This window comes from Pygoscelis adeliae, unplaced genomic scaffold, assembly GCF_000699105.1.
Source record: "Pygoscelis adeliae isolate BGI_AS28 unplaced genomic scaffold, ASM69910v1 Scaffold227, whole genome shotgun sequence".
Lineage (NCBI taxonomy): Eukaryota > Metazoa > Chordata > Aves > Sphenisciformes > Spheniscidae > Pygoscelis > Pygoscelis adeliae.
The window spans coordinates 3385289-3412612 of record NW_008825100.1 but is presented as its reverse complement, the minus strand read 5'-3'; the positions used below and the strand labels follow the sequence as shown (position 1 = coordinate 3412612).

The 27324-nt window shown below is 43.9% G+C and overlaps 1 protein-coding gene across 1 annotated transcript in view; it reads right to left on the bottom strand.

The window, feature by feature from the left end:
• The window catches only part of SEMA5B (sema domain, seven thrombospondin repeats (type 1 and type 1-like), transmembrane domain (TM) and short cytoplasmic domain, (semaphorin) 5B), a 185895-nt gene that overhangs the window by 24577 nt on the left and 133994 nt on the right, over positions 1 to 27324 (bottom strand). Inside the window, exons 12-15 of the mRNA XM_009327140.1 lie at positions 12478 to 12595; positions 6247 to 6428; positions 3003 to 3146; positions 1357 to 1504 (exon numbers count right to left, since the gene is read on the bottom strand). Of these exons, the coding sequence (XP_009325415.1) occupies positions 1357 to 1504; positions 3003 to 3146; positions 6247 to 6428; positions 12478 to 12595 (592 nt within the window). The remainder of the gene's footprint in view (positions 1 to 1356; positions 1505 to 3002; positions 3147 to 6246; positions 6429 to 12477; positions 12596 to 27324) is intronic.

Here is a 27324-nt window from a genome sequence, read left to right as displayed (position 1 = left end):
TCTTTCCTTACTTATTAAACAGCAGCAGCCTAACTGACAGAGATTTATTTACGCCCCAGAATATAAGAGGGTACCCTCTGTATCTAAAATAACCTCCATCGACCTTATCTGACCTCACAGATACAAGCCAGTGCTGGGCACAGCACAAACTGTGGTGACTATGGAGGCGGTGGTGGTGCATATCTTCAGGTGGACCTCAAGGGTGAACTATGCTTGCTATTTTTATTTCTCCCTCAGGTTTGCGTTTCTTCGCTGACTCAAAGTCCTGTGGGGCTTCGAAAGCTTGGTACATTATGGGCAGGAGAATAATTCAGGCAATAGATAATAATAACAGCAAACAAGTTTCCTGCTGTGACCCTGAGAAGCTGCTCCCATGTCAGCCTAGAGGAGCCCCATGAGGACAAAATGTCAGTTATGTTTATTCCTTGAAAAGTTTATTGTTTTATTTTTAAGATGGGTTTAGATTATCTCTTTTTACAGCTATTTTTGTTTGGTTGGCTTTTTGAACTCTCTAGTGAGGACTATGAACCATTTGCCATCCTTGGTGTGGAGCATCCATTGAGTACAGACAACATTCTGGCTGGATGGGGATGCGGTGATTTGGGGTCTTTATAATTCCCACCACTAGTGAGAAGAATTCCAGTGACAAACATTGCGTTCTTGTTTAAAAATAAATAAATAAACCAGTCTTTTCTGGCAGAGGGAAAGAAATGTAATGCTTCAGGACTTTATGATTCTAGAGTAAATGCCAAACAGCTTGTGAACAGATGGGAGGTTCCAGATCAAATCTGCTTACACTGAAAGAAAACTCTCCATAAAACTAATTAAAACAGTTGCATGAAACAGCTGCCAGAATAGAAAAGGGAAAATAAAGAGAGAAAATGGGTAGCCATTGCCTCACTGATGGGCTAACTAGGGGTTTGACCTGTTGTTTACTCAAGTATGACAGTGAGACTCATTTCTGATGCATGTAGGGCCTCCTTCACTCAATAGGATCATCCCTGGGAGTGGGACAGAAGAAAAAAAAATGTATAGTGCTTTCAGGTAAAGGATTTGATATCTAAGCTTACAGAGGCCTAAAGGAAGTCCTCTGTACACCAGTCTGTCCTCACCTGCGCACGCATGTGCGCACACACACACTGACATACACTCTCACACCAACTTCATTGACTTTGGGAATCTGCCACCTCTCTGCTTCCCAGTTCATTTCAGCATCCTCTCCAGCAAAAGCTGAGGATATAATTTTCTTTTAGCTCGAGAAATAAAACCAAGATGGAGAGAGGAGTTAAATACCAAGTCCCTAGATGCTAAATGTCAATAGGTGCCCCTTATGCAATGTCAATAAACAATACATACCACAGCACAGCCTGGACATGTATTTCCATTTTCACAGGACCTCTGTCTTGAATGAATCCCTCCACCACAATTCACACTACATTTATTCCAAGGACCCCATGAAGACCAAAAAATCGGTAATGGACATGGACTGTTCTCATTACAGAATCTGAAAGAAGAAAGTGCATTGCTCAAAAAACATCCACGTCAGCACATCTGAGGGACAAAATGGTGATGGACACAAGACTGCACGCTGCATTTGAGTGCGATTCATGCATGCACAGAAAGCCAGCAGAAGGCTGACACAACAGTCAGATTAGCAATATTCGTGTTCACGGCAGACAACTGTACCCTTTGTACAGAACAGGGAGTGGTTAACCAGGCTGAGCTCACTAAGACAGTTGGAATAAATGGTCAAGATCGGATTTTTGAAAAGTGCTCTAAGCTCATAACTTTTATGCACTGAATTCACAAAAGAGTTCATAAACTGAAGCCCATGTGTCATGAAGAGAGAGAAAGTGGATGGTAAATATTTTCAACGAGATGACTAATGGGAGGTCAGCTCAACAGTGATCTGTCACTAATGGCAGGTGCTAAACACTTGACAATCTCTCTTCACATGATCTGGCCCTTACTGCTGCTTGGACCCTAAAAAACTAGTGTTTGCAACTGGAGCTGAACAAGATGCTATATGCATCTAAAAGCAGGCCCTAAATTAATGCTATTTCATGTTCCTTTTTCAAAAGGTAACTTTGTTCAGCTTTTTAATCAACATTGTTCTCAAACTGAATCACACAGGACTGCAACTGACTCAGTCAGATGTAGTCTTTAAAACCCAAAAAGGACCATTCTGAATGGTCACAAATCAAACCAAACATTAAAATGTCCTGAATCAAGGAAGTTAAATTAATTGCCCTTTGTATTCTGAGAAATGCAGAGAGATCTGTCTTAAGTGACCACTCAAGGGACATGCAACAGCCTACTGCCAAGCAGAGGTGGCCTTTAATGAAATGTCAAATCCGGAAACCAAATTGGGATGCCTTGAAGCATGTGTTTAATGAGGGGCTGGGCTTGAAGAAGCAGATGGCTCTGTAGGTTCAAAAAGTATTGTCTTTTAGTGATTTTTGCATGAAATTTGCTTAGAGGGGAAAAAAGATGTTTTTCTGATGTGAAGCCCTACAAAAACTCAGCCCTGAATCTGTGAGTTAAGCTATATTCCGTCTTGAACTTCTTTTGGTGCATCAGCACAATTAATACAGACTTAGGAATGGTGCAATTGGCAATGAAACCTGCACATATTCAACTGCCTCCTCAGGGACGGATAAGAACAGTGTAACTGTGTCTCTAAACTCTACACTGCTAACAGCAGGCACAGCTTCTCCTTTCGTTGAGGAGGTCCGCCCTCTGTTTGGGGGACAGGAATACTTGTGAAGGTCTGAAAGGTCCTGCCTGAGAGGGGAGGCAGCTCTGAAGTCTCTGATGGTCACAGGCTCATTGAAAGAGAGTGGCCATGCATGTGAGCCTCATCGCTCCCAGGCTCTGGAATTCCCTCTGCTTTGTGCATTCAGCCAAACAGCCTTAATCTGCATTCACAGAAGAGCCACCACTTCCAGCTGCCAACATTATAACCACAGAAGTGAACACCCAGCATTGTGAACATCTCTTACCTTTCTTCCCTGCTCTGTCCAACGCAGACCCTGCCCCCGTACCGTGGAGCAGGGTTGCTGCAGGATCGCTGGCGGACCTGAAAGCCTATCCCACAGGAGGTGCTACACGGGGCCCAGGAAGACCAGGGTGTCCAAGCACCATTTCTAACAAAGGGGGTGAGAAAGAACAGGTTACCTAATGATCTGCCCACATCATGTCGTGCTTAACAACAAAACACATAAGGCACTGACAGGGGAATCATTGAACTCATTGGAGAAGAGATTATTCATTTCAACCTGACTTTATATCAGCAGAGATCTAGAAAAGGGAGTTTCAAAAGTGCTTAGCATTGGCCTAACTTTCCTCACATTGAAGTCCCTAAGAATTGGAAAGGAAAAGAATGAAGGCAATATTGAATGATTTTGAAAATACCTCCTAGGATTCACTGGGCAACAGTGTGGTTGCTATAACTCTCATTGACTATTCACTCATCATCTCCTCCATGTCTCATAACCCCCCTTTTCTGAGCCAATGGCTGATCCCAAAGTTGTATCTCCTGGACTCTTCTGCACAAAGAGTGCAGGTTTTGAGGCTCACCAATGCTAGTTGTGCCAAAGGATGTAAAAAACCTACCCTCTGCTAATTCAGTAGGTACTGATGCTTTAAATCTCCTACAGCGTTACTACTGCCAGCTCCCATGGTTTTATCACAAACCTCGTAATATTTGGTGTTTTCCTAAAGTCTTCAGCATTGAATCCTATTAAGTGGAAATCTCAAATTTCATTAAAAATAACAATAATTGCTTCTAGCTTTCATGGCTGCCTGCAGACATCACTGTAGTGTGACCTTAAATCTGAAGAAACCAGAAGGCAATTAAGAGCTCAGAGGCAGGATCGAGTTTCACAGTTTAATGAGTGATCACATCTCTGCAGTGGTGACTTAGCCTGAGGCAAATGTGATGTAAAACCCCTTAGTTCACACCTCAGCGACAGAGATGTCAGCAAATGCTCTGTGCCTCACTCCTGCGACAGGCTGAGCACGCGCAGGTGGCCCGCTTCTGCGACGCTGCTGCCATGCGGTAACCCAACCACGTGCCTACACAGAAGCCAACATTTTTATCTTTAAAATCTTGCATTCATTAAAGCTCACCTTCCTCTGATTTGGCAGCACTACTGAACCTTGGAGCAGGAGAGGAGGAACTGTACCTCATCTCTCCTGGGCTGCAGGTTTCATTTTGTATGGAGCCAGTGGCAATGCTCTGTCTTACCGAACTGCCTAATCTTGACACTTCACTGCTTTAAGCCAAAAAAATCTTATTTGTTTTTGGTTTTTTAATAAAGAAAAACCTTTCTTAAAAGTCTAGTAAAAAAACAACTCAGGTGCTCTCTGGTTCTTGAAAGCTAAGCTCAAAAACAGATGTTAATTTTCAAAGTATTTACTGAACTAATAACACTGCTGGCAAGAAATATTTTCTGGCATAGCACCAATCAGGGCAGAGGATGAAAGTTAAAACCCACATAGCCCTTCACAGTTTTTGTATTTGCTATCAAGTCTTGCCTGTTCTTGGCAGCTTTATTTCAGAAACCTGTTAGATATTTCTCCCCTCCTCCTCTTGTTCTTTCATCCCTCTCCCTCCTTCCCTTCCCCTCTCCAGCCCCAAACAAGGTGAACAAGAAACTCACTCATATAAAAATCCTGCTATTCCATCTTATTCTGCCATGTTCTAACCCACCTACTACCTCCCCACTCCTTAACCCAAAAGAAAGATTATATGTAAAATCACGAAAAGAAAAAATCAAATGGAAGGTTGCTGTCATTGCAGCAAAAAAGGGAAAGTAATTTTTATTAAAAATTCCTCAAAACCCCAACAAGTCTCAGCATCTATTTGTGTTTCAAAATTTTAAACAGAAATAAAGACACCTTCCATTTTCAGATCTCCAGCTTTCTAATAAAACTCATCTTCAGGCATCCTGCTCCCTCTTTGCAAAAAGAAATCTCAATGCCATATGAAGTCAATTAAAGGAAATTTGAGGGCTGAGGCGGATGTAGGATGACCAGATGTCCCTATTTTTCAAACCATGATGTTTTCCTATGTCTTAAGAGTGAATAATCTATTTTTCATCCCCTTCTTAGAAGCTGTTCCTGCCTCTTTTGCCATCAGAGCAGTGCTGAGAAACCCATCCCACTGGCATGCTTTCCATTTGCCACTGACATAAAAAGCCTGCCTTAGGAAGGCTCCGCTCAGCCCACCATGGCAGCACAGGGCCAGAAATGACTGCACGCCTTTTGGGCAGCACAGCCCACAACTGGAAGGAAAGATGCCAATTAAAACAAGAGTATTGCTGAATTTTTGGTGCCAAGACCAGCACTGATCTCCAGGGAGGAGTCAAGAGACAGCTGTCCTTAATGGAATGAACGTTTATGGAGAAGATAAAGTAGATAAAAACTGTATTGACCCAATATTTACCAAAATATTGGATGGCCCCACCCTGGTTAAGTAGTGCTTACACTATTGCGTCGTCTTTCCTTGAGTCATGACATGATGTAGTCTGAGGGTGGTGGGGTAACGTGGACACAAACACTGTGGCTATGTTTGGACACCCGACTGGAGGACATTTAGCTTCCATACTGCTCACGCACGAGCTTCAGGATTCCCTGGAAAGGCAGCACTTCGACACAAGCTGAGCTACATACATTGTTTAAGTGCTGTCCCGGGCAGGCATGCCTCCTAAGCACTGCTCGCTGCCAGACGATGATCTGTTGCTTTCACCTAGCCAGCGTGCTGCAGACAGTTCACAGACTCACAGAACAAGGCAAACAAGCCTTGCTCAGAGCTAGGCTAGGCCCTGTCTTTACAAGCATTGCTCTGAAGGAGCTCTGCTCGCTTTTGGCAACGCAACCTCAGAATCCAAACTCCGAAATATGATGAGCTTGACTAGATTTTTTTAGCTTATTGCTGGTCAGTTTGCTAACAACTATGTCTGCCTTACTCACCTCCTCCTGATGGGTCACTACTCACTGTCCAGTTGAGAAGGTTAATGTGTACACTAATTTGGGGTGCTCATCTTCCAAGAGCCCTGGCTGAAGGGTCTCCTCTCAGAGCCCTTGGGCTCCTTCATTTTTCACTGACTTCAAGCTGGACCTCACATACCTCAGTTTGGCTGGGATGCAACAACACGGTCACCGAAACGCAAGGAAGGAGCTAAGCTGTGGGCAAGCACAACTCTTGTTCCCTTCCTAAAAAGCACAAAGATGCTGAGGTACCTTGAGCAATTTGCGACCTCGATCCTGGCCCCTTCACAGCTGCGACCTCCACAGCGAGGACGAGGGCTGTCACATGAACGTGACCTACACATACAGGAGCCTGTGCTGTCCCCATCTGAATGCTCACACAGTTGCCATGGGGACCAAGGCCCCAATCTTCCATTTGTTGTCAGGTTTTTCACCTAATTTTAAAAGAAAAAAGGTCATTAATAGCAAGTTTACATTTCTGGAGACAGACCCACAATAGAAATAACAAACAAAGCTGCCGGGAGGATTAGGATGCAGCTTAGATGGGACCTGTGTGTGCTTGTGAGCAGGATTCAAAACAGAGGGTTGTTTTCAGGCAATGCCGCATCAATATTTACCTTCCAAATTCCACCCCGCATACCTAACGTGTGCGCACAGGCACCCGAGCCGACCCAGCCAGCACCACACCAGGCACAAACATCCATCTGCCACACCACAAAACCACCGCACTCCCTCATCCCACACTGCACAACTTCAGCCTTTCAAGCAGTACAATGGCTGGTGCTGACTGTCCCCACTCCATTATGCTCCTGTCTCTGCAGTGCTTGGGACTGCTCCTGCAGAATATTTTCCGAGTTAGCATTTGTATAACCATAGTGACCAGCTGAGACCGGGGCCTCGCTGAGTTTGGCCATGTCCAAACATACAGTAAGAACTGGCTCCTTTTCTAAACACAGCCATAGCCTAAATGGCTAAACTGGGTGAAGGATAGAAAGTGAAGGAGATGGTGGTGACTAGAATTAATGCTGAGGATCACATAGTGGGCTAAAGAGCAAGGATTCATCTCAAGGCAATTTATAGACCAGACCACACTGCTATCTGTTTCCTCTGCCCTTTGTTTCATGCCTGTACTGCTCCAAACAGGCCTGGGCTTGAGCTTCCTGTGCACTGCAATGAAGAAGTAAAAATACGGTATTCCTGACAGAACAAAAGCATGAGAAGCAGAACTATTTCAGCCCAGGATTGGTGAAGACCTTCCAGGAGATAGGGTGTCTGAGCTTGCTCCCCTGTACCTTGCTTTAACCAGTGCTGCTAGGTGAGCCCTAAGCCAAGGGCTGGGGGAGCAAGCTGCTAGGGCCCTCACCACCAAGGCTGATTTGAGAAGATGAGTGCTGCCTGATCCTCCCGGGATCGCTCCCAGGTCACTGCTGCCTTCTCGTGCCCACTCCACCACTACTGCAAAATCCAGCAACTCTAGGACCATGTCTAGGAGGCTGCCCTGAACACCCCTACCTGACTTCCCCTCTGCTCCTGACTTCAGAAACACGAGGCAGAAAGACATCCATCCTGGCCCTGCCTAGGTACAGCTATTTCCTTGCTACAGCACAGCACCATGATGCACTCTCCCCCAGCGGCTCCCTCCATCCTCCCCACCCCATGTCCCAAAGCGCAGGGCCTCGCAGGTGGGATGTGGCTCATCCCCACTGGTGTCACCCATGGGGTGGTGGGATGCTCAGCAGCTTTGGTAAAACTGCTGGCAAAGGCAATTCTGGATTTGGCCTCAATGTCAAACGCAACCAAGGGTGAAGAAAGGAAGAGGCTGGGGCCCTGGCGAACAGCCCTGGCCCCAAATCTGAGCCAGCTACCGCTGACAAACCCCACTGTGCCATGCTTCACTGAGCTCTGCAGTCAGCAGGATCAGTCCCCTGGTCCGCCCCAGGGGGGAAATAATTTCTCCTGCTTTACAGATAAGGAAACCAAGGCACAGAGAGGCTGCGAGCTTGCTCAGGACCCACGCAGAGAGCCAAGCACAGCCACGGGAGCAGTGCTTTCAAACACTCATCCTCTGAAACATGCTGCTCTGAACATATTCTCCAAGTCTGGCACTACGTTAAACACTCACGATGCACCTCTGGTGGGCTGTCATCTTCCCCTCTCCCCATCTACAGGAGCATCAAAAATATGCAGCAGTGGCATGGAAGTAATTTAGATCTATCACTGTGCTCGTCCGGCTGTAGTCAGGGGGTTTCAAGCATCTGTTGTAAACCTTTGTTTGCAACAGATTACCATGTCGTCGTAAAAATTTGCTCTGGGCTGCAGGTTACAAGGCAAGATGCCCAGAGAAGAGAACACTGAGTTTTGTTGTTGTTGTTGTTGAATTTGTTGTTTTAAACATGAATGCAGTAAAAAATCAATACAGTTGGGTTGCTAAAAGTCAGGGGGGAAACAAATCAAAAGAACTACTTTGAGATATTTAATACTAGATTTTTATCTCCGTTATCCTCCTGCCTTACAAAAGTCATAATTCAACTATTGGATCATTTCTATTCATTTTTGAGCCAGAAAGCCTTGCTGATTCCAGCAGGGAGTTCTGTTCAGAAATCAGTGGTATGATATGGCCCGTGGCTTCAATTAAAAAAAAAAAAAAGCTGACAAATAATTATTGGCTCATAAATGATACTGGGAAGCAACCCAAAAATTAAACAAATAAGCAGCCATAACCAAAATGCTGAGATTTATAAACATGTCACGTTGTGAGTGTGGGAAGTTTTTATACTTAAGAAATTACATATGGATTATTATTCCATCTTTAAATTCATAAAAATATCTCCAAAAGAGCAAACTTGGGAAGTGGCATAAAAACCCATATGCATTGGTCTTTTTCAGGAATATCTTTACAAGGCAAATCCTTTGTAGCCAACACAGTGCCCATCAGACAGAGAGGACATCTTTAAAAACCCATGTGATCAAATGCCCTTCTCTCACCTGACAAAATATTACCAATTCCAGAGTTCTCACATTTTGTAAACTGACATACTCCCACCAAAGGCATCACCTTTTCGTTTCTTCCTTGTACCATCTAAAGGCTCAAGTGCAGGATCTAAAAATTCAGACTGACCATTCCTACCCCCTGCTACCAGGATATTTTCAATGTTTATTCTGATATTACAGATAAGGCTAGAAGCATTCCTTGCTCTTTCGATTCATCTATGCTTCCTCTTAGGATTCAGATGTCAACTGCTTATAACTTTGCCAAGCTTCAATTATTTCAGCTGGAAGTTTCCATGTTGGCTGTTTGATAGAAGCTGAAAATTCTTGCAAAGTTTCAGTCAAAATATTTCAAGCATTTCTACAATCAAATCTAGGGAAAAAATGTCTATAAGTAGCAACCTTTTCCTTGAAACAAGCAGGTGTTCAGAGCAAGGAACTGAACTTTATGTCCTTGTAACACCTTTTTGCAATCTCCATGAAAAGCCATTCAAGTCTGTCCAGGGTATAAAATCGCTGGGAGGTGGGGAAGAAAATTCCCAGTTTTCAGAGACTCATAGATTTTGATCCTGGCACCTGAAGTCTTCTCTGTGCACTGGGCATACTTCAGTGTGGGCCAGAGCAGGATAATCCTGGGCACGGCAGCTCTGAGTGGCTGAGCCCACATGAATTGAGAGCAGGGTACAAGTCTGCTAGACACCCCAAAAAAGGAGTGGGAAGACTGGCACCGATTAGCAAGAAAATGGAGTAGCATGAACCAGATGCCAGATGACTGAGATAGGGGTTTGCTGGACACACAGAGTGGGACTGGGATGAAAACCTGCGAGGAAGAGCACCATTTGGCTTGGGATAAGGAGGACTGTGCACTTTATTGGGAATACTCAATTCCTGACTTGCCAACCACCATCAACACTGACCCCATGAGCTTGGCTAAAGGAGTCTGTTAGCCAAATCTAAAGTTCCTTTCCTGCTGGTCGCTCATGTTGGCGTCAGTAAGATATTATAAAATAGGATGTGGCTTTTTTCAGTTTTCCTAAAACTAAAAAGCACCTCACTTCCTTCTCCCAAGCCTCAGAAGAAACAGCATGCAATCGTGTATTCAGGACTCCCTGATATGACACATGCACATACAGGGAAAAGAAGAGCAGCATGTGCAATTTATGTCCTATCATTTCTTAATGTTAAAATGTTTGACATTGCAACCTTAGCAATGAACCTTTAGGAGGTTCTGGGTGTTACCTGCTAATAACATATATTAACCATTGCCCAAGGTACTGTGTTAACACTGTCTGATTAACCCTCTGTCTAAGGTCCCTTAATATTAAAGCTGTGGTACAATGTAGTGCTGTACAAAGTTGTTCAGACTAGCTCTGAACAAGCATGTTTGCACAAGAGCAGCAGACAAGTTGTGTTAGTGTTGTGGTTGACTCACACAAATGCCTGGCCCCTGCAGGATACAATTCAATAATATGCCAGTTCTGGCTTTAAAAGTTGCTGCATGCCAGTCTCTCAGCTGTGCCAGGACATCTGTTTGTGGGCTAGGCTGTAGAAGAACTCGCTGACATTATCTGGGTTAGGAAAAGTTTATTTGGGAGGGGTGCTTTTAATCTACGCCGTGTCACACTTGTGTGTGATCTCACATACAGCTGTACCAGCACAGCTGAGCGTCTGGTGCTCGGCCCAGGAAAGTGGGGTGAGAAAAGCCAGGACTTCTTAAGACAGTAACTCTAACTAAACTCCCAGACAGGCCTTGTTCAAGAGTGAAATTTGACATTGAGTCACTGCGTTCCCCTACGTTTCAAGCGGTCATTTGTGCATGCTGCCCTAGACTCTTGCCTCTGTTGACCATGACCTTTATCCTGCACTGAACACAAGGAAATACTTGGATGTTGCCGATGTAGGTGTTTAATGAGCCATACCACTCCACGCTAGAGGTGAATTCATTCCAGCGAGGGGCAGAGGAAAAACGAAAACGAAAGCACTTGCATGTGGATTTTAAACAGCTTGGCAGCCCATCAGTCGAAGAGCACAAGGCGGATGTATGCACCAGAACGAGAGCACCTAAACGGAAAATAATCTACAGTGGAAATGCTAAAACATGCAAAAGTAGCACCCCAAGAACAGCCAAAGCTCCTGAATATTCTGCGCTGGATTTTTATGACCTTGAAACAATGATCTGGAGTTGCCTGTTCCCTAGTGTGCACCACAGCAGACATGTTCAAACTAGAGGATTAACACCTCACACACCTATCAACAGACACAGGCATTAAGCAGGACGAGATAACAGCATGGGCAATCAAGAAGCACTGCATCCCAGTTCAACACAGGAGGGTTATAAACACACAAGCCTCTGAATCCAGCAGTGAAAAACTTAAGCCTTGCCAAGCTGAGGATTGATTGAAGTAATGACTAATATTTCCTGGGAAAATATCTGAGAAGTAAGGAAGATAAGGGGAATAAACATACCAGCACCTCCAGACAGAAATAGCATACTGAAGATATAACCCATCCAGTCCACTCTCTCGATCTACTGGACTTAGCAGTATTAACATGCTAATTGATGTTAGATAATAACGATGGACATCAGTGAGAATTTCTCCTCCCCTCTCCATCTCCCCAGTTTATTTAACAAGACTGGTTTTCCTCCCCAACCACCTTGGAGTTACAGTTCAAGCAGCAGAAATTAAATTTCGCCAGACAGCTGTGGGTGGGTGGGAAGGGAGCTGGAGAGCCAACTCAAACTGATTCAAGCAGAGACGCTTTTTTTTAACTGCTGCATCTCATGGAGACCAGGGCAAGGAAAGAAGACCATCTCCTTGAAATATCACATAGATTTGGTCTTTGGTCTGCTAAATTGAGGTTAGAACCAGACACTCTTTTTCTCATGCTCTCTCTCTTACATACACTCTCCCCTTCCCTCTTGTTCTCCAGTACATACTGCATCTTTTTGTTCCCTCTGCAAACCATCCATGTATGCCCTGTTTCTCTGCTGCTCCCTAGATGCCTCTTCCTGCCAGTGCAACACTTCTTCACCAGCGTTGTCTCCTGGGCCCAGCTCAGGGATCCAAAAGGAAAATGAAATGTACAGCCCGAGGATGCTGTACATCAGCTATTCCGATTTCCCCGACCTGCAGGGACGCCAAGGAAATGGTGCAGACAGTGGAGCAGCCCTGAGAAAGCTCAAGTTTCATCTGGGGCTTACACAGTTCTCAGCAATAACCCAACAGCATGATCCAATCTTCTTAAGGCATGGGTGGGCATGAGGAGGACTGAATGCTTGCTTTGGGATCCCCCTTTTGGAGCAAACAAATACATTTGGGGTCTCTGTGCTCTAAACAAGAGGCTGTGCACAGATATTAGTGTGTGCCACTGGCCTCTCCATGCTCTCCTAACAGCCAGTCCTCATCAGGCTGCCTCACCTTCTCTCTCCCTTCTACTCATACGCACACACTCACACACCAGTATATATAAAATATTTCCATGCCTTCCACTTACTGGGCACTCAGTAATATTTTGAGTCCACAGGCTCATGTTGGAGCTGTCCTCAATGGTGGTGCATCGCTTCTGCTTGTTATCCCAGCCGCAATAGGGGTCTCTGGCTCCTAGGCATTCCCTGCATGGGCAAAGAGAAAAGATCAAAGCTCTTTAAGACTGTCTAGCTGTAAAGACACATATTCAAGTGTAGTGCTTCTATATGACAGCTGTCAACTGCACCGAGGCTCAGCAGAAGAAACAATTTCTTCTAAGCAGAGGTTTACCTGCTTGGAAGGGGAGAACAGCTGAATAGAAGGGTGATAGGACACAAAGCAAATATCACTCATAGAAGCTGTAGATTAAAAATCAGTTCACTCCTCTCCAAGGCCTAGGGAAAAAAATGACTTTACAAATTTTAGTCAAAGAACACTTGTCATTGAGATATCTTTGTGCCCCCATGTAATCACTCAGCAGGCCAAATTTCACACAAAGCAACCTCTGTGAGTATGTTTTCTGACACTGTGTCCATCCAAAGGGGTTAGACAAGCAGAATTAGCCAATGGACCAGTAATAAAGGCTTTCTATTAGTCTTGGCCTTTGCTGGAACAATGGTTTCATTTATAATCCCAACATCAAGATGTCAGTTTGGAAAAGTCACAGCAGAACGTTATTTCTAAGCTTTTGGCTGCTTTGAACACTGCTGTATTCATTTTCCTCCTGAATCCATATTTACAGGCTAAGTGTGTGTTCCCAACATGTGAGCTGCTAAAGAAAAAAACCTAGGGTTACTACTGCCACTAAACAGAGAAGGTCAGTCACAGAATTAGTCTGTACCAGTCAAATTCAGCTGTATTGGTTGTTCCCATGAGTTGCTTTCAAATTGTTAATTTTCATTAAGAAAACATAACAGTACAAGCCACATCATGCATGTATTAGTGAAAGACAAAGAAGAGAGGACTAAACCTAAAAAGATTTGCAACGTATTTTTTATTCCAATGATCCATTCTCCTTTATCACACAAAAGGCTGATAGGATCTTTCCAGAAGTCCCAAATGATTTGAAAGCTGCCAATTAGACAGCAGCAAGGGACCAAGGGAAATATTCAGTTCAAGAAGTTAAACAGGAGAGTAATAAAATTTATTCTAAGTGTAGGTATCAGTATGATAAATGAAACATAAAAAAAAAAAAAGAATCAAATGCAATGAGATGTGAAATATTCCCTCCCAGAAATCTTTGAAATCCTATTAGCGAGAGAGAGAGATATACACACAGGCATAAGTGTATATATTTATATTTTAATTATGAGTTTCCAGTTTGCTCCTGCATGGCAGCTCCTACATTTCCTCTACTAAAGATTTCACACACACAGTTGTAAGGAACATAACTTTATCTTTTATGCTTTAGGAAGATAGTTACAATGACGGTCTCTACTACATTTTTCCTTCAGCTGCTTCAGCACACCCAAGGAAAAGGCAAAGATGATTTTGTCTCAGCCCCAGGCAACAGAACATCAAATATTTGCCTAGAAAAGACTCAGGATCCTCAGTCCAAGGATACAGAAGGGACACGTGCTGCTTTCCTCATTATTCTCGCTAAGGACCCCCATCCTGCTGTTTTGGCAACCCCCACCACCCTCATCCATGAAGTGGGGCTGCCACCACGTCCGGAGCTGCCTTTGCCGTCCAGCAGCCCCTCAGCAAGGGCAGCACCCAGTTAATTACTGAGCATACACTGGGGCATCTGCCCACCCTCGCAGTAACTCGGCCCTTCAGGAGGAAACTGGGCAGTTTCTAGAGAGAAAAATAAAAATGAGAGAAGCGACGGGGGGAAAAAGAAAAGAAAAAAGTGCCTGCTTTTAGTTAGAGAGCCTTTTAGTCAGGCTTTCAGACCCTGACACCACGTACATGCTATTGTTTCCAACTGCATGAAGCCATTTCGCTGGGCACCCAGCGAGCTGAGAGAGGTCATTGTAATTCATAACAGGGAAGGCTGTTGCGAGCATCACCCTATTATGATACACATTTTCTCTGAATTTAATTTATAGGAAAACATGCGCTGCATAAATTCAGGAAATAATCTCCATATGTTCTGTGCTGCAGCCCTCAGCCACTCCGCAGGCTGCAATATATCCCAGTTAGGCACTGACCACTTTGCTGGCACTATCATAATGTATGTCATGTAGCTAATGTGCTGCTCTTGGCTGAGAGCGTCGAGCTACAGATCTCTAACGGTGCGCTCAATGAATCACAGCCCGGTCCGCTGCCGCCGCCACTGACCCCCGGCTGACGGGCCATCAGTAACCGAGCTGCAGAGCCGCCAGAAGGCCATGATGCTGGGCCCGGTGCAGTGCTTGTTGGCGGGGAGCTACGGCCATCCTGCGCTGCGCTGTCCCTGCGCTCTGCATCCTGGGTGCAATGGATTCCTAGCCAGCCTGGGCTCCGCTGGGGTGTCAAAATGTGCACTCTGTAATTTAACAACCATCAAAGTCCGGGACTCCTCCCCGTCTGACGGCAGGCCCTCAAAACCATGTGAAATCTAAAAACAAAATAGCTATGCTGTCTGCCTCCCCTCAGGATTCGGAGCCCACTCATCTGCCTCAACTCTGGTGAGAAACCTATTATATCAGCTGACAGCGATACACTTAAGGGTGAGGAGGAATGTATTTACTTACACACAATTTGCTCCATTTTTTTGCCTTTTGTAAGCAGAAAAAGCATTACAATGTGCGTTACTGCAAGAGAAAAACATTTCTGGCAAATACTTTAAGTGAACACTTCAAAATCCACCCTAATTTATATCCTTACAATATCTTTAGAATATATATTCCTATTTATGTCATTAGAATATAAAACCACACCAGCAAACACACACCAAAAGACAAATGTATGTATGCATACATGCATGCACAGTTCAAAATGCCTCAGAAATATGCTGTCATTCTTAGTGGATCAGGCACCACAGTGTGGAAAATGTAAAGATATCACAGCATTTCCCTGTCCTCAGAACACAAAATAAATTGAAATGCTTACATGTAAATACCATTTTGTATTATGATAATAGTAATAGGCTTTAATATGAAAGTCTCACACAGGCCACGGGACCCAAAGTCTCGCAGGGCAGTATGTAAATACTGTGAAATAAGATACAAAGGAATTTACATGCTATAATGAAATTCTGATGTTTCAAAGGCAATGGGACTTCTGCCACTGGCTCAGTGGGGCCAGATTTCATACTGTACATATAGGGAACACCACACTTAGGTCTCCTCAGTGGCAGGCTGGGAATGCCTCAAGGAACTAACAACACGCTATCATCTCCCATCATAATTCACACAGGTAGAGGGAACCCATTATCCCAGAAGACTACCCGAGCATAGCAGGTTAACATTGGCTATATTAATGCTAATGACTTAGTTAATGAAATCCCACAAAGTGGGATGCTTGTGGAAGTAAGATGGTGATGATACCACATGGTCCGTGCCCCCAGTTCCCCTCTGGCCATCTACTAACCATAGCGCATTCATTGAGGACTCGGGAGAAGACCTCTTAACAGATATCTAAGAGGTTGGATTTATTATGACAGGGCATTACTATCAATAGCAATTCACTTTAATTCATTGCCTCACAATAAATGTCTTATCTGAGGCATAAAGGCATACACTGAAAACGCTCAACTGAAAAACAATTCCATTTGTATCTCCTATTCAAGGTATTTTTTTCTCTGGTTCCTTATTCTCACTTACCAAGGACATTTGCATGAAAATAAGATCTTACTCATAAAAGCTCACCTGCTGCCTGCAGTTTGGGAGCTGTAAGCCTCCCTGTTGTTGGCTGTTGCAATCATTTCTACAGCAGTGATCTGGGATAACACAAAGGATTAAGGCTCTGCAAGTGGGGCACTATCCACAGCCCACTGAAGTCAATGGAAACTCTTACCTATGACTGAAAAGAGTTTTTATGGGGCCTTTGAAGCCTGGCGGTGCTGAGCCTTCACTAATAGCATGTGCTGTAAAAAGACTTCTGCTTCCAAGATGCTGGTCCTGCCCAAGATCTCCTTTTTTGTAACAGTCTGGATGATGTCTTTTCACAATCTTCGTTAAAGCTTAAACATCTGTAGTTCACAATTTTTTCATCCCCACTTTAATTTGCTCTGGGTCTAGATAACTTCATCTTTTGGTCATTTTTCCCTGAGAGTTAAAACTTTAGACTGTGTAATAAATGGATTATCAAATCAATAGAACCAGACCCAAGAGATTAGGCTTCAACAGACCAAAGGAAAGAAAGAATTACTAGAGCTTCTTCCCATTCTTACTACCAGACAGAAGACACACAAAAATGCCATTTTGTACCAAAAGCCACAAAACCGTCATCCTGAGCATTCACACTGAAGGACTCTGCTCCTCTCATCTGCCAGGATGTGCTTGCTCTCCTAGTTATCATTCCCACTCTTTTCATTTACCTCTTTCTCACTCCTTTTTGATGACTAAAAGCAAATAGGAATGGAATGACAGGATGTGATGATCTGCAAAGGCTGCACTCTAGACCCAAAGACTGAGAAGCTCCCTTCCCAAACTGTGTTTGCTCACAAAACCCTGCCACTGCACCAGGAGAAGGTTCTGCATTTTTGCTGATGAGTTTGGAACCTGCAGTGAACATCACATTTGCCAGGGACATACCATAACTATCATAGCACCTAGTCCTTTAAACCCCCATGGGCATCACCAGTTAGTTCGTTAGAGGCACAGAGATAGCAGCACTATCAACTGGTGCAGTGCAAACATTTATAAGCCTGATCCTGCAAGGCACTGAGCAACACTCATCTGTGCTCAGTATCTCAGGAGCATCGGCAGCACAGGAGTTCACCTTGCTCTTTTGGGGGATAAGACCTCAGAATTTCACACTGGTTTGTTGCACTCTTCGAGCAATTAACTCTGAGGGAACTGCCCTTTGCAAGCAATAAGGGGGTTTTAGCTGTGTCTGTTAGTTGCAAGCATGAGGCTGTGTTTGGCAGGCAGGCATTTCCTGACAAGGTTAGCTTACTGTCCCATTGCTGTCAACCTGCGAAGGGGATGAACTAAACAAATAATCATATTAGCTTCCAGCCAACCAAATCATCATTACTGACAACCTCAATAGCCTGTGCAAGGAAGAGTGGACTTCTGTCTTCCCTAAAGCCAGATGGCATGAAAAGAGAAGAATGAGAATCAAAAGGATGTTCATGGCTTAAGAAAATAAGATTAGAAAGGGGAAAAAAGCACCAGGCCTTCAAACCATCCCTCTAATTTTGATACCTTTAAAAATTCAAACTGCAGAGATGAGTTAGTGATCTGTACAAATCCATTCTCTTACCCCACTGAGAAAAGAAGCCAAGTGGAACTGAGCTGCTTTAGCCAGACACTGGTCAAGCAGCAGTTTCAATTTCTCAGTTGGTGAATACAACATATTCCGTGCCAGATGCTACTGCCCTTTCCTCAAGACAAGTAGCCACATACTTCATAAGCAATTAATGGGGCTATTTGTGGAGCAGGGCGCTGCTCCGGAAGAGCATACTACAGCTCACAGGTACCACCACTGTGAGGGCTACAGTTGATGTTAATCTGGACAGACAAGGTTTGGTATTTTGGCATTTGATATTGGACGCAGAGGCAGAGAAGCTGAAGTGTGCATGTGTTGTGTGCCTGTGTAATTTATCACCCACACATGCTTAGCATCAGTGATTGCTGCTCTGCACATGATTTGTTCTGAATGCATAAATTAAAGCCAAGGTGTAAAACGACCTCTAAAACTGAGGTCCATTTATGAGCCAAACACATGTAACTTATTTGAAAGAAACAGTGCACAGAAGATTTTCAGAGGCAGTTTCACCTCATTTTCCTTTCCACATCAGAGACCTTGGCTTGCTAGTTTCCACTTCCTGCGCTACCATCTTCAATATCACTTTAATTGATTGTGGTTTATAGATTATGGCCTCGCACAATCTACACAACAAACTATTCCAATTCTTACTTTCTGACATCCCATTCCATCATCTTTTAGCAACAGTGACTTCTTTATTAGATAGGTGTTTGTTTTTATTTTTAAAGCTGTGAAATAAAACAACATTGCATTTATTCAAATATGAAGATTAATGCCATCCTGAGAAAAATTCTGATTAAATCTGGATTTATGTTTACATCAGTAAAGCAGGTTATTAAAAAAAATGAATGTGTTCCTCCACAAACACTATTAGAAACTCTTGTCACTGTGCCAAAGAAAACTGACCTCTAATAAAAACAGAAGCGCAGAGGGCCTGTGACTACCAGTGATGGGATCAGTCATCCACAAGAAAACTCAGATACTATTAAAGTCCTAATGAAAGGAATAGCCAGAAGGAATTCCTGAATGCAGGGCATGTTTGTCTGGATTGTGAAGCACAACTGTTTCCTAGCCTTGGCAGGCTTTTGAGCCTTAAGAAAACATGCCCCCCAGGGCTGCCATATGGAAAGAGGCAAAGGGGACTAGACATCCTTTTGGAAAGGCAGCTTGGGCAAATCAGTGCACTCACGTGTTATTCCCTGTCTCTGCCCTGTGTCAGTCAGTGTCTGGAGGCGGCTGTCAGATTAAGATGTGCTCTGCTCCTGCGTTTCTGCTCTGCAGTTGCAGACATAAGACTTCTGTGTGCACATGGCAAATTCCTGTAGTCTGGTGGCATAGGTGGATACGGGAGAAAGGGTCGTTTAGGCAAGAGTAAATCCACTGCAAGGGACACAGACAGGTGTTTTACGTAGCCTCTGCAAGATGCTGATGATTTAAGAACACAAATTACGGTAAAATGGGAACTTAGGAAGGGAAAGAAAACTGCAAAGGCAGAAAACTTAGAAAGAAATGTGAGTGATGATAAAGAAACCTGAAAACAGTCTACAGTTCTCATCCAGGCTGCATAAAGTAATCCATATTCAAGCAGCTCCTTTGTGAAAGTTGGATTTTGTTAAGCTCTGGGTAATTATTTTCTGCTCAACAAGATGTCGATTCAACTAGACAGAGTCTTTGTAGATTAATGTATGCTGGAAAAGGCAAATAAATATTAGACCACCTACTACACCCTGAGGATCTAACACATCTCTTGTCCAATGCAGGGCTATTTTAACATTGCATAAGGAGCAAAATGGTCCTGCCAACATATTCCCCATTGCTTTTTCCCATGTAGTCATAAGAACACCATCAAACAATGTCCATTCCACTTTTTAACAAGAGACAACATCACTTAAGTAAATGGATATTCTTGAAATCCAGCCGTACCCCTTTGCAGACTGGAGTGTTCCCATAGATCTATAGTACTTTGGTATTCTGACATGTGAAAGACACTAGACAGTACAATATTACGTTTTTCTACAACCCATACATATTTTATGTACTTATATGTACTTTTTATTTTAAAAAATATTGGGTTTATATATATAATATAAAAATATTTATTTTAAATTTTAAACTTAAACTAACAATAACAAATTTGCTCTGGCTCCAGATACTTTCTCCTCCCCAAACAGGTAAAACAGCACATCTCCTAATAAAAAGTTAATGACGCATCTGTAGCAATATATTCATTCAGTATTGGACACATTTGTGTTTTACACTGCAAATGCTGCCTGGAAGCTCGAGACATGAACCAAACCAGCCATGGCAGCAGTAAGGCTGTAGACTCTTTGCATCAGGAGCCATGTCACTGAATATGACCATTGCTTAGAATACAAATCTTATGACATAATAGTAGCAAATTGCAAGAATTGACAGATGCAATGGATATCTGCCCTGGGGCTTGCTGGTAGCTTTAGTTATTAATCTTGTTTGTATAACAATAGCATCAATGTCATCCTAATATTACATATTCCAAGAAAACTACCTGCTTTCCTGTCAGTCGCCACTGTGTTGAAACTAATTTCACATAGCCCACCTAGCAGGCATCAGATGGTAATGACTTTTAGACATCATTGATCTGAGTTGGCCTAAAGCCAGCCTGCTAGAGGTAAAAGGATCCATACGCTAAACTGTTCCCGATCTTGCAAGCTAAGTCATGTTGGCAGTACGCTTTAAAAATAAGGAGCAAACAAAATCCCTCAGCACGTTCAACCTCCCTGCTTTTTCCTCCCTCCCAGCAAATCCAAAGTCCCCCAAAACAAATTGGCAACCTAGTCATGATAGTAAGGAGACAAAAGGCAGTGAGCCCTGAAATTAGCTGATTTTGTTTGGCTTTTTCTGAAGTGACCTTCATCTGTTTCAGCAGTTGTATAACCCCGGACTCTGGCTACTGCTAAATTCCCCTTTTGCCACAGTACCATTCACTCAGGGCCATTTACATAGTTTGGAGCTAAAAGTGGGAACCTAAAAGCGTACAGGCAACTTAAATGAATGTAAAGCATATCATTGGTTTGAGCATTTAATAGAAATGGGAAAAACTATAATAATTCATCTGGTTCAGAGCAGAGCCCCTTTCCGCTCTTTCATCCTGTGTCCTCTCTTTTTCAGTAACGCAAACAACAGCAATCTCAGCACAGGCTTATTCCCCAAACTCAGCCTCTTGCTGGTTTCCCTACTGGCCCCACATTGCATTTCATAGAATCATAGAATCATTAAGGTTGGAAGAGACCTCTAAGATCATCGAGTCCAACTGTCAACCCAACACCACCATGCCCACTAAACCATGTCCCTAAGCGCCTCATCTACCCGTCTTTTAAATACTTCCAGGGATGGTGCCCCCCCCCCTCCCCTGGGCAGCCTGTCCCAATGTTTAACCACTCTTTCAGTAAAGACATCTTTCCTCACGTCCAATCTAAACCTCCCCTGGCGCAACTTGAGGCCATTTCCTCTCATCCTTTCGCCAGTTACTTGGGAGAAGAGACCGACACCCACCTCGCTACAACCTCCTTTCAGGTAGTTGTAGAGAGTGATGAGGTCTCCCCTCAGCCTCCTTTTCTCCAGGCTAAACAACCCCAGCTCCCTCAGCCGCTCCTCAGAAGACTTGTTCTCCAGACCCCTCACCAGCCTCGTTGCCCTTCTCTGGACACGCTCCAGCACCTCAACGTCCTTCTTGTAGTGAGGGGCCCAAAACTGAACACAGTATTCGAGGTGCGGCCTCACCACTGCCGAGTACAGGGGCACGATCACTTCCCTACTCCTGCTGGCCACACTATTGCTGATACAGGCCAGGATGCCGTTGGCCTTCTTGGCCGCCTGGGCACACTGCCGGCTCATGTTCAGCCGGCTGTCGACCAGCACCCCCAGGTCCTTTTCTGACAGGCAGCTTTCCAGCCACTCTTCCCCAAGCCTGTAGCGCTGCATGGGGTGGTTGTGGCCGAAGTGCAGGACCCAGCACTTGGCCTTGTTGAATCGCATACAGTTGGCCTCGGCCCATTGATCCAGCCTGTCCGGGTCCCTCTGCAGAGCCTTCCTACCCTGAAGCAGATCAACACTGCCGCCCAACTTGGTGTCGTCTGCAAACTTACTGAGGGAGCACTTGATCCCCTCGTCCAGATCATTGATAATGATATTGAACAAGACTGGCCCCAAAACTGAGCACTGGGGAACACCGCTCGTGACCGGCTGCCAGCTGGATTGAACTCCATTCACCACAATGACATTTCTCTCCCCACTGTTATTTGTGATTCCTTCATACTCAAATGCCATCTACAAAGTATGCTATTTTCTTTCTTCCATGCCATTAAAGATAATGTCAAATAAGATGAAACTGAAAACCAATCTCTCTGGCATCTTACTCGAAACACGCCCCTGCTCACCACATTGCCGCTTACCCTTGCCTTCTTTTTTTTCCAATTTCAGACACACATGGCCACGTCCCTTTCCCAGACCGTTCAAATGAAGCTCTTCAACTCCTATCCTGAAATCCAGGTTTCTTAGACCTGTACCATCCCCTTGAATCTTAAAGGTCCATATCCTGCAAACAGTATGGATGCGCTTAACTTTACATACATAAGCAGCTACATTAAAGAAAATGGGTGTAATTGCCTGCTACAGCAGATGCAAATGTGTTTTCAGGATAGAGAAAATGGTATAATTTTGTACTTCTATTTAAAGAACACAAATCCATTTCATCTACCAAACTTCATTCTTTCCAAGAGCTTTAGTGATCATGGTTCTGTTTGATGTCTTCATTCTCTGTCAGTGGGAGTCTCCCTATTTACTTAAATGCAACCAGAATGCCAAACCAGATGTTTAGTGATTTATTCTGATGTATTATTGATTTATTCTGATTAAAAAGTTTGGGCTGAGCACTATCCTTTCTGCCTATGAAGTCTTCCAAAGCTTTTCAGCATTATTGGTGGTACAATAATTAGCTAATTCCCTTAATTTTGGAGAGGCCATATCAGACAAAGCAGATGGAAATTGATGATTAAGCTTTATCACAACATTTTTGTAGGCTGTTACCTTCCCTTTTGCCTCTATTTTTAAAAGGATGTTCAATGCACTGGATTTTTTTAAAACTCTCAGGGAGAAGATTTTCAAAACAAAGTCTGGGCCAGATTTTCAACAGCCTCAGCTCAGAAGAAGGGGCTGGATTTTCAAGGTCTTTGATGAACAATCTGGCTACCAATGTCGCCTCAGCAATCTGCTGGATTCTGGGCTCCACTGAACAACAGTCTCTGCTTTGTTCACTCCCCTACCTCTTTTAACATTTTCTCTCCCGCACTTCTTACCCAACAATAGTTCCTTGTTTGTCCTTCGAGGAACTATCGTCATTCTGATGAAAAGGTCAGAGGATTTCCAGCCCATATTCAATTCACTCTTTACCCCAAAACTGGGACATTTTTAGATCTCTTCCCAGACTGTATTATTCCTCCAATTAAGTTCCCCAACAGTTTCACTCCTGAAATCTGGTAATCCTGTAATTCTAGTTTTGCAATCCTAAATTCAAGCGCTTCATTCCTTTGGTACAGAGGATTTTGCACCATATAAGGAGCAAAAAAAGGAAGAAAATAACAATAACCACCAAGGCAATCCTCCATGCGATATCTCAACCCCCTTAAAGCGTAGTGTGGACGCGGTACAGGGGCCGTGCTTGGAGCTCCAGTTTTGCACTGTGGAGAGAGGAAGAGGGCAGAAAAGTCTCTGCTTCTTTACTGCAGCTGCTGACCTTTTTCTTCCAAAAACTCCCTAGAGCCATTTCAGGAGTTACTCACCTATATGTACTGATCACTGGCCCAGAGCTATTTAGAGGTGAATTGTGTTTCTCACACAGATCTCAAGTCAGCAAATAAGAGTACTTGTCAGCTGAGTCATTTCTGCTAGTTTTGCATTAAGCACCATGGCCGGAGGGGATGTACGACAGAATTTAGGCCAAGTAGGAGGGCAAAAGCTCAGCACCACTCAACAGCAAACTCCCTGCAACTGGGTCAAAAAAGGAGGCAGAGTTCAAATGAGAGCGTGTCATAGCTACACGCAGGAGGATCTGGCTCTCCCCCTAGCCTCGGAAGCAGGAGTATCTCCACTGGCATGAGGTTGACCTGAGGTGGCACTCACACAACCTGATGGGATACCCACACGCGAGCACAACACGACAGGGAGAGGATAGGCAAGCCAAACTATTCTCAGAACCACACTGTACATCCCACAATTGCAACCTCCATCATGCAAACTGCAAATTTTATGCAGAAAACTGGAGGAAGGAAGAGGAAAGAATGAATATCAACATAAAGTGCATTAAAATAAACTGCTCAGGACAGGAAGAGCAGAAAAGGTGGGTATTCAAGAGACCCTCTGCTCTCATTCCCAAACACATTTTCTTTTCCTCATTTGAATGTGTAATCAAAAAATGGCTACAAAATCACTCTAAGGCCCGCCTCAGGGTTTCTGTCTGCTCAGAGGCCCACAGCCCTGATGCTGCAAAGGGGCAATACAAAGAGATTGCAAAGTGTTCCCTACATGACCAGCTTCATTTTCCTGTTGGATTGCAATTCCTAAAATGAATACTCTCACCCCACCCTTTGAAAAAATTACTAAACTACCCCTACAGATAGGCCCCACCTGAAAATAATGGTCTAGATCTGAAGTCCTCACCTCTCTAAAATTCAGATTGAGGATTTTGTTCAAACACATTCTAGAGATACGGTGGTGTCAGTGATAAAGCTGCAGTGCTGGCTCTCCAAATATCCCTCCCCAAAGCTTGGGGGCAACTTGAGGTAAAAATCCAAGCTCATTTGAAAATCGCAGGGAGGTTACATATATTTCAAAGCCATGCAAAATCCAGCAGCAAGCACAGCCAAGCTACCACCCAGCAAAGCAGCCTTCAAAACACGCTGCATGTTCAAAGGGCTTGTAGGTTTTGCTTGCGTTGGACATCTTCCTAATAGTCTCCAGTGAGAGTGAGGAATGGCAGCACTGAAGCACAACAGGAAAACACACGCGCAAGGCTAGGTCCCTGCAGCCAAGTCCAGCCTGTAAATTTGGGCAGCTGACATTACAGATGTCTTCCCATTGCCATGTTGCTAAGACTGGCTGTTGTGAAAAGACAGATTGAGACAGGTCAGTGGGCACACACAAAACACTACTCAGACACCCAGAAATATATTGGGTCAACAAACTACATCAAGGCATGGGGCTGAGTTACTGGTCACCATTTAAGAGATTAAATTGGTGCCGTGTCAATAAACAAACAGTAAAGGAGATGGCGAAATCCTTTTCCCTTTCCATCTCTTCCCTGCTGCTGCTTTTTCCTCTGTCCCATTTCTGAGCCTCCGTACCAAGCCCCAAGGTTTTAAAGCAGCACAGCAGCAAGGATTACTGGAGGGAATCAATGCCAGGATCAATTTTCTCTCGATACATGATCACCCATTCCAGGGAGAAGGGAGAAGGCAGGGTGAAGGCAAGAACTCAAAGTCAGCAATCGAGAACCCACATCAGCCCCCAGGGTGTAAAAGGCTGCGAAGTTTCCTGATAACATGAGGCACAGCCAAAGAAAACAAACAGTGTTGTGGTATTCCTGCCCGGGAGGCACAAATTCTCCATCACCTCCAAGCTTCCTGAGCCCCCATCAAAACGATTAGATTATAAAAACTGCTGAAACCACAGCTTTTCAGGGAGGCCAGTCAAGAAATCACAGCACGACAAAAAAGTAAGTGGAGGGGTGTTGTAGGGGCGGGAGCCCTTCTTCCCGTGGTGGCTGTATATTGGCATGTATTAAACATAGACACAACAATAAGCAATAAATCACAGCCCAGGAGAAGTGCCAGGTGGAATGCACTGGAGGAAATTAAAACATCCTTCTCGATACAGTTCAGTATTGAAACAAATACAAAGGAGGCCAAGTTGACTTATCACCTACATAGCCAGTATGCAAAGGGAAAAAAGGGTTCCAACATTTGCAGCTGAAAAATTGGCAGTTGAATAATTTCCTACCAAAAAAACCTTAGCTTAAAAATTAATAATGAGATCACAAATATGCTTTTAAACAAATAAATAAATAATTGCATTCCTTGGCTCTCCTAAGTTTTCTTCTTTTTTTCCTCCTTCTTTCAAATGCACAGTCCCTCCACAAGACTCAGCCATGGGGCACAGGATCCATTACAATGTACACAAGTACACTACCTGGCCAGCACCCAAATCAAAAATTCTGACCTCCCACATTGCCAAACGTATGCACCCACCATGCTGTCAGGAGACCCTATCTTGTGTACTTCGGTGTAGCCTAGCGGGTAACTTAAATTGCCTAAAAGTAGCATGAAACTAGTCAATGGAGGAAGAGTTTCAGTCTCCATCCCCCGAAGAGCTGCACTGTTTCCTTATTTCACTGAAAAATGCCTCCAGAAAGTTTGTTTTAGAAAAAAACAGCATTGGTACACAAGTTTCCCAGTAATACCAGCCAGGACTCAGTGCCGTACAATGCATAAAACTGAGGCTGCTTGTGGCCACCAGAGTGCAAGGGACCTCTTTGGAGCTGTGTTTCTGTTTTGCTGGGATAAGGTTACGCTAGTAGGGGACTGTGCTGCGGCCCTCAGGTCCTAAATAGATGGTGCTCCTGTGAGGTACCCCCACCCGTCTGCCCTCCAGCCACTGCTGCTTTTTCCCTGCTTGTCTCTTTTTTAGGCAGTTGAGCAAACCTCCACCATTTGAGTTTTAATGGAAGTGTCATACAAAGTACTTATGCAGGCTGAAACTGGGACACGATCTATAAATTACCGGAAAGCTGAACTCAAGATTAGGAAAGAAAGAAAAGGAAGAAATCATTTCGCTTGAAACTGGATCATATATATGTATACACACATAAATATTCTCAAACTGAAACTCTCCAGGACAGCCTGAAGCGGACAGCTGTTATGGTCTACCTTTTTAAATCTCTGCTTTTAAGGGCTGAGGACAGGATGGTATTTTCCAGCTGTGGTTCTTTTTCTCTTAATAAACACTTCTGTGTTAGCCTGTCTGTATAAGCAACTAAACCTTTACACTCTAAACAATTCTGTGTCAAACTTAAAGTAATGACCAAGTTACATTCTCTGAAAGGGATAATTAAGAGGTTCAGTGAAAAGAGAGAGAGCTGGCATTTTTATATTTAGACAGACACGAATTTAGTACAAGCTGATAGATAAACTCTACTTGTTGAAAATAAAATGATGGTGACATTTTCTATATCAGTTTTTTTCTGGCAAGAGAACAGGGACATCTTGCAGTAGACCATGAAAGAGGGAATCTGTTTAGACATTGCTAATAAATTCCTTCCTCTTGTCTAGCACAGAGGACATCAGTTTCAGACAAAACTCTCATCAAGAAAAGCAAGGCAAAAGCAAGAGAGGAGAAGGAAGATTGTTTTTAAGACATGTAAACAAGCAATTCCCCACAGCAGACCCCACTACACACTCAGGGAGATTACTTGAGCATATGTCTC